This window comes from Eurosta solidaginis, chromosome 2 (genome assembly GCF_040869045.1).
Source record: "Eurosta solidaginis isolate ZX-2024a chromosome 2, ASM4086904v1, whole genome shotgun sequence".
In the NCBI taxonomy this organism is placed as follows: domain Eukaryota; kingdom Metazoa; phylum Arthropoda; class Insecta; order Diptera; family Tephritidae; genus Eurosta; species Eurosta solidaginis.
Genome location: NC_090320.1, coordinates 170970083 through 170978274, shown reverse-complemented (window position 1 = coordinate 170978274; position 8192 = coordinate 170970083). Strand labels below are relative to the sequence as shown.

The 8192-nt window shown below is 41.0% G+C and overlaps 1 protein-coding gene across 6 annotated transcripts in view; it reads right to left on the bottom strand.

Annotated features, from left to right (window-relative positions):
• LOC137240322 (uncharacterized) overlaps positions 1 to 3854 on the bottom strand; it is a 9136-nt gene extending 5282 nt beyond the window's left edge. The window contains exons 1-5 of one of the 6 annotated variants that reach the window (XM_067766399.1): positions 3604 to 3854; positions 3338 to 3538; positions 2994 to 3251; positions 2504 to 2940; positions 2253 to 2448 (exon numbers count right to left, since the gene is read on the bottom strand). In XM_067766399.1, coding sequence (XP_067622500.1) covers positions 3031 to 3251; positions 3338 to 3458 — 342 coding nt within the window. In that variant the 5' untranslated portion in view covers positions 3459 to 3538; positions 3604 to 3854 and the 3' untranslated portion in view covers positions 2253 to 2448; positions 2504 to 2940; positions 2994 to 3030. Of the gene's footprint in view, positions 1 to 2252; positions 2449 to 2503; positions 2941 to 2993; positions 3252 to 3312; positions 3539 to 3603 lie in introns of all 6 variants that reach the window. The other 5 variants (XM_067766398.1, XM_067766400.1, XR_010949694.1 and 2 more) reach the window with 5 other exon arrangements.
• Positions 3855 to 8192: the final 4338 nt, after the last annotated feature.

Here is an 8192-nt window from a genome sequence, read left to right as displayed (position 1 = left end):
GGAAAAATGCGCGAGCGCTTTCTGCCGACAATATATAATGCATCCTACGGTCGACAAAGATAGATGGAGAGCCAATAGACACGCACATAAACACAAATTCAGCGCGTCACCAATCACCATCACCGCTAGAGAGGTTGAGGACGCCATTGGTCGCCTTAACCATCCAAAGCAGTGGGCCCAGACGGCATAGCCATGCCGATACTTAAAAACCTAGGGAAAGAGGGTTTCAAATATTTATCGCATGTCTTCAACCTGTCTCTCTCCACCTTTGCCATACCCGAGAAATGGAAAATGGCCAAGGTGGTCCCGCTACTAAAGCCTGGGAAACCAGCTAACGTAGGTGAGTCATATCGTCCGATATCTCTCCTATCGCCAGTGGCAAAGACGCTTGAAGTCATTTTGCTCCCTTATTTCCAAGCACATTTGCAGCTAGCCCCTCATCAGCATGGCTTCAGAAAACTCTATAGCACTACCTCCGCGCTAAATGTCATTAGCACCCAGATAAATTGCGGTTTGAATCAATACCCCCACCATAGAACAGTACTCGTAGCGCTAGACCTATCAAAAGCCTTAGATACGGTCAACCATGGCTCATTACTGCAAGACCTGGAAGGGTCTACCCTTCCCCCATGTCTTAAAAGGTGGGCCGCAAATTATCTGGGTGGTCGGCAGGCATCGGGCAATTCAGAAACGAAACATCAAAACCAAGGAGAATTAAACAAGGGGTGCCACAGGGTGGTGTCCTATCCCCACTTTTGTTTAATTTCTACATATCTAAGCTACCTTCACCACCGGAAGGAGTCACAATCGTTTCCTACGCCGATGACTGCACAATAATGGCCACAGGCCCAGGCCCAGAGATCGATGAGCTATGCAATAAAATAAACGGCTATCTCCCTGATCTCTGCAGTTTTTTCGCCTCGCGAAACCTGGCATTGTCTCCGACTAAATCTTCCGCGACGTTATTTACAACATGGACGCCCCAAATGTCGACCATATTGAACAGCCACGTCGATGGCACTACGCTACCGACTGTCCTACACCCCAAAATCTTGGGTGTGACGTTTGATCAGGATCTACATTTTGGTGCGCACGCAACCGCAATTGTTCCGAGAATTCAGACCCGTAATAAAATCCTCAAATCCCTTGCTGGCAGTACCTGGGGAAAAGATAAAGAAACGCTCATGACCACATACAAAGCAATTAGCCAGCCGATTACGTGCTACGCGTCACCCATATGATCGCCAAGCCTAAAAACTACCCACTGGAAGACTCTACAGGCCTGCCAAAATACTGCTCTCAGAATCGCCACGGGCTGTCTTCTTATGTCCCCAGAACACCACCTGCATAATGAGGCGAGAATACTCCCCATCAGGGAGAGAAGTGAGATGCTGACCAAACAGTTTCTGTTGAATACCCAGAAACCTGGGCATCCCAACAGACATTGACGAACCAGCACCGCCTAGGGGCCTAAGGAGTCATCTCCGTAAGCATTTTGAGGAAATACGGCACCTGAGAGCCCAGCCGTATGAAGCGAAAAAACACAAGCAGGTCCTTGGTGAACTCCATAGACAGGCGTCGGACCTTTATGTCGGGAATTGCCCGGTGAATCCAGTACTTGAAGAAAAATATCCAGAACTCGCGGAAGAGGAACGCATACTCCCCAGGGAAACGTGTGTCACTCTTGCTCAACTTCGTTCTGGATACTGTAACAGGTTAAACTCTTACCTATCCAGAATCAACCCCGACATACAAAATGTATGCCCCGCTTGCAATGTGTCCCCACATGACACCAACCATCTCTTTAATTGTAATGTGGAACCAACGCCTCTAACACCCCTTTCCTTATGGTTCACCCCTGTTGAAACGGCAAGTTTCCTTGGACTCCCGTTAGAGGATATTGATGACAATTTGTGATCGGTCGCGGCTATTAGGTGGGGCGAGCATTGCTACAACAACAACAACAACAACCAATAATTATCATTTCACTGACACAAATATTATAGTTTTTTTCTTCGGGAGTTGGACACAATCTTTTCATTATATTACTTAACAATTTAAAGGCTTCATTCTGTATTGCGAACGATAGCTCAGACGAACGATTCGCCGCATAATCATTATAGCATCATGTAACGAAGCTCAGTTTCTTCCAAAAATTGTTTAGCAGCGCCACGTAAAATCAATGTACATGTTCTAGCATTAACGCAACCTTTCAATAATTATAAACTATGAAAATAAAATCAATGTCAAACCCACAATCAAAGCTTGGAAAATGTTGAAACGTTCACCACCAACTTAACGTTCTTCAAAGTAATCACAGTGACCCAAAACACTTGAATTAATATCATTAGCTGTAGTCATATCAGCACCACCACAAGCTTTCATTGTACGTTCCAAATCTTTTTCTGGTACACGAACAGCACAGAACATATCACAACCTGAAAAATACTGTGTACCAACATCACCAATTCGTAGTTTAGATAACACTAGAACGGCGCCTTACTTAGCTAGTTTATTGTACAGAATACGCTATTCAGCATTCTTGAACATTATCAATACGTACTTCAGATTTATCACGCTCAGCCTTGAATTCCTATTCTATATTTAATAATGCGATTTAAATTTTTTGTATGACGTTGGATCCATCTAAGAAAAGTACAGCGTCCACAACCATTTTAGAAAATAAATCTTTTTGTTGATGAATAAGTTTGGAGGACATTGCTGTTGCAGCGCATTTTTCCAATGAAGCACATTGTTGTTGTTCCTTCGATTGGCGCTTCGACATGTACAGCCATGTCATATTTTGGTCATGCATAATTGTAATGCTTTACATATAGCTTTAATGATGATACGTGCATGCACGCCTTCCTCAACATATGGCTTAACTTGTTTTAAGATTTCACCTGCTTCAAGTACTACTGAAGTGGTGCCATCGCCGACCTGATAAGAGAAACATTTTTATTCCACACATTCTAATATAACAAAAAACTTACCTCAGCATCTTGAGATTTGGCGATGTCGACTAGAGTTTTACGGCTGGATATCCAATAGTTTCATAATGTTTGCACCATCATTTGAAATTGTGGCCTTAACACTGCAATCAACAATATGCTTGTCCATACTGCGTGGACCCAATGTAGTGCGTACAGCGTTGATGTTGGACATGATCGGCTCATATTCACCCTCAACCGTGCGTGCCATTGGTGAGATGGTAAGTGTAAAGGACAAAGCTGTTGTTTTTAATAAATCAGCTGTTGCAAGTATGCAATACAAATAATTGCCAAACAAAACATTAATTTCGAATATCAATACCTAACGTAACGTGGCGAGGAGTTACCCTGATCTTCCACCACATATTTTGTGGTCACCAGTGGTGGTAATAAACCCTGTTGATTAGTAATAAAAGCATAACCAGCGCTATTTTGATTTTCAAAGATTTCGCTTATCGGATTTGGCATCTGATCGGGATCCAAATGGCGTTGGGCTTCATCATACTGTTGCGGCTGTTGATATATACCAGACCAGGTGCAGGTGGTTGCTAAAGAAAATAATAGAAAAATAATCGTCAGCAATATTTGAAATATATTAGTTGTATGAGCATACCTTATAACCAGGACTTCTGGGTATTGGGGTTGACCCGGCATGGGTGGCTGTCTGGGCATTGGCGCCTGTCCAGGTTGTGTTGGTGGCATGATTTGACCCATGTAACCACCTGGTTGTTGTAGAGGATAACCTGGCAGCTGAGGTTGTGGAGGATAACCAGGTGGACCAGGTTGTGGAGGATAGACCGGCTGTTGTGGCATTATGCAGCATAAAATATATATGCAATTAACAAAAGATTTATTTTCTTTTGTTTTGTTTTGCGCTTTTTGAGTGAAGTTGGCTGCGATAGTTCTATATGTCAAAATATTTCCTTGGTGTATTTTAGACTTCATTCACAATAGAGCATTTTTTCTATTTTCAACACTACCTCTCAACTCGGTTATTGATTAGCCGACTTCGCGAGGACTGGATAAAATAAGCGAGTTACACCCCTATTATGAATTTTCATACGATAGACGATAAACGCTTCCTAGCGTATCGTAAAAAATCAGCTTTCATATTGCGATTTCCACACGCCCGATAGATGCGCTATTGTGAATGACAGCAGAGTTATCTATACGAAACAGATAGCAAAACAAAACGTAACTACTAACAATTCATGTGTCTTGTACGTAAAAGTGGCAAAAGTTTTTAAAAGCTGTTATAATAAAATGTTTTATGCAACCTCTGTTACCTTTTATATAAACTCAAATGAACAAATTGCCGGAACTTGCATAAATTCCACAGAAAGAAGAAAATTGAGAGATCATTCCAATCTTCTTGAAATGAACTCTACACTGTAAGTACTTGACATACTAAAAGTAAAAAAAGTTTAATAAACAAAATTGATGTCAGGCCATCCATCCCAAATATTTTGAAGGTTTGTGCCACTTTAAGGCTTCTTGCCCAGGGTGTTGCAACAGAGTGTTGGGAATGAGGCTGTAGTTGGATTATGTAATAATTGTATATTTACTTTTATTTAAATAGTTCCCAACGTATCGTGGAAAAATTTATCAGCGATAGCTAGCGTAGAAAATTGAACAGCGTATGCGATAGTTAGCGTATGGCAATACCACGATAAGCGATAAACGCTAACGATCGAGTTTCACACGCTAGAATTTATTTCATAAACCGGTAAAACAGTTTGCAAGCGTTTATCGTGTATCGTACGAGTTCATAATAGGGGTGTTAGTGTTATTGCTTTGAATGTAATTCGATGAATAAGCGAGTGTTCTTTTCGTGCTCGCTTAGAATAGAACGCGCCTATTGTTACGAATATCTAAGGGGTGCTGCTATCTCTAGGCCGATGCTAAGCAGTGACGTGAATTCACATCAATAATTCAATCATTATGAATCTACATAAACGAAACAATAATTGTGTCTACACATATGTACCATGTACCTATACGAGCAGCGGAGAGTCAATGCACAAACACATGCATATATCTGAGATACTCCTGAAAGTATGCAATGAGAGAAGCTATAAAATCGTGCAATTGTAGTTACAGCTGAGAAGTTTGAGGGCTGATGGCAACTCGTAGATTCTGGAAGCGCCTAGAAAATGCGAACGTTGAAATCAGAGAGTATAAAAGGCAGCAAATGTAGAGGCGCTGGAATTCAGTTTGATTTGAGCTATCAAGCAGTTTCGATTAAGACGCTATCTAGCGAGCCATAGTATTTGCAAGAGTTTTCATTTGAGCTATCAATCATTTTGGTTATTAAGCCAGCTAGTTGCAAAGTATAAGTGTTATTGTGAAGTACTTTAATAAAGGCCATTTTTCCATTATTCAATATTGGAGTTATTTATTCAACAGTTTGTAAACGTTCCTTTCCATCCACATGTCCTCCGACAGGAAGATTGCTTGACCTTCTTCCAATTTGCGAGATAGAGATTATGGGGCATTCAATTGAGGGCCCAGCTGTCGCTCCTTGCGGCTGACTCTCTTTAGTTTAACGATTGAGTGGATTTTGAGATTTGCTCATCTCCTTCAGCTCTGCGTTTACGACCACCCACATTGTTGGAACTGTTAGGGTTGGTGTTGCAATAACGCGCAATGTGCCCTGGCTTTCCACACTTAACTGCATCATTATTCTTCTGCTGCGTACCCTTCAATGCTTCCAAAATTGTGTCTACCCACTCTGGTCCTTCTACTTCCACACGATGAGCCTTATATGCTCGTTTACTCAATAGGGAGGCAGTTTCCTGAGTCAATGCATGTGATACCGTTTCAGCAAATGTTGGCTTTAGGCTTGCGTATGTGGCTCGCTTCGTTTCGACGTCCCGTATGCCATTTATAAAACTCTGGATTTTTACCCTCTCAGTGTATTCCACGGGTGCGTCCGCATTTGCCAAACGAGCGAACCTTTCAACATCCGAAACAAACTCTTGCAAAGTCTCATTAGCTTTTTGGTAACGGTTTTGCAACTCTATTTGGTGTATCTGCTTCCTGTGTTCGCTTCCGTATCGCCTCTCTAGAGCACTCATCAATGTTTCGTAGTCTGTAGGATTTCAGCAGCAGATCCTTTCAATGCCACGAATAGTGCAGCAATTTTATCTTCAGCACTCCAGTTGTTCACTGCTGCGGTCTTCTTAAACTGAATCTTAAACACCTGGAAAGGAACAGAGCCGTCAAAAGATGGAGTGTTTACCTTCGGATTGCTTGCTGAAGCAGCTGGGCGATTTAGTTGCAGGTCCTGTATACGACCTCTCAATGTTTCAATCTCGGCATCGATTTTGTCCTCGAGTTGTAAAATTTTTGTATCTTGTGCCTCCAGCTGCGAGGATATGCCAGCCTCTTGTGCTTTCAACTGTTCAGCCAACTGAGATGTCATATATGTCTTCTGTTCTTCCAGTTGAGTTTCCATCTTGGATGTAATCTGTGTCGACATTTCTGAAATGCGTGCCTCCTGTAATTCCAATTGTGATGCCATATATGTCTTCTGTTCTTCCAGTTGAGATGACATTTGCGATGACATTGATGTTACTGTCGATGTTTGTGCAGATATTGCAGCCAATATCATGTTCAAGTCTGTGCTGGTAACTGCCTGCGGTGTTTCGTTTTTCTCTTCAATTTTTGTTGTCTCCTCGCCATCAAGATGAAAGACATACTCTTCCACGTTAATTCCCTCTAATTCCATTGCCTCTCGTAGTCGTGCCTGAAGTTCGAGTTTATTGCCGGTTGTATTCAATCCACGGCTGTCCAACTCCTTCTTCAGTTGCTGGATCTTCAATTCACTGAACTTTGCCATGTCCTTGTTGTCCTCTGGAATTTATTCAACAATTCCTCTTCTGACACCAATTCTCACGAATATACTGCAAATCCTCTTATTTGCAACCTTCTGCTAAGTTCGAATCACTAAACTGTTGAATAAATAACTCCAATATGTAATAATGCAAAATGGCCTTTATTAAAGTACTTCACAATAACACTCCAACTATTTTTAAAATAATACTGCTATTGCTCGCTAGATAGCGTCTTAATCGAAACTGATTGTAGCGCCTCTACTGGTATCGCCTTTAATACTCTCTGATTTCCTCGTTCGCATCTTCTAGGCGCTTCCATATAACTCCAATATGTAATAATGCAAAGAATCTACTAGTTGGCCATCAGCTATCAAATTTCTCAGCTGTAACTACAATTGCACTATTTTATAGCTTCTCTCATTGCATACTTTCGGGAGTATCTCAGATATATGCATGTGGTTGTGCGTTGCTTCTCAGCTGCGTGTATGTACATATGTGTAGACATAATGATTGATTCGTTTATGTAGATACAAGTGACTGTCTGCTTTATTGTTGTTGTGACTTCATTTACTTAGCATCAAGCTAGAGATGTGAGTATCACTTAGTTTCACTCAATTTCGTCACAATATGAACTGTGCATAAGTTAAATGCGCATATTTGTTAATCTTTAGATTGCTTTTATACAGGAAGCAATGGCTCCCATAAAATTGAAAAGTAAAATTTGGAACTATTTTTCAAAATTGAAGAGGCTGTGTGTAAATTATGCAATAAGAACCTAAAAACATCAGGCAATACATCTAATATTCGTGGTCATCTGCACAAAGTACATTCACTTGAATTTCAAAATGCAGAGCTACCAAGCAAGCGGGCGAAAGTGGCTATTACTGAATAGACGTAGATGATGCAACGCCTGATAGCAGTGGTTTAAATAAGCCCGAAGCTCATTCAAATGCTAGCAGCTGCGTAGATGTCAATCCTTGGAGCAGTTCTGAGAGCGGTATACCTATACTTGTATCGAAAAATTCAGTTGCTGGTACGAGTACATCACACACACTTGGTCATACTACAGTCAAAAATTTTACACAGCCGAATGTTGATGACTTCATTAACAACATAAAAAGCATAACCACATATGATGGAGTAAAGTCCAATAAAATTACCGATGGTATAGCAAATTTTATAATCATTGACAACAGACAATTTTTCCATTGTGGAAGGTAAAGGCTTTACGCAGTTAATGAAAGAAGTTTGTCCGCTATACAAAGTACCATGTCGAGAGACTATAAAATCTAGGATTAATGATAAATACGAGGCAATGAGTAATTTTTTTAAAGCGTATATAAATAATGCTGAAAACTATGCAAAA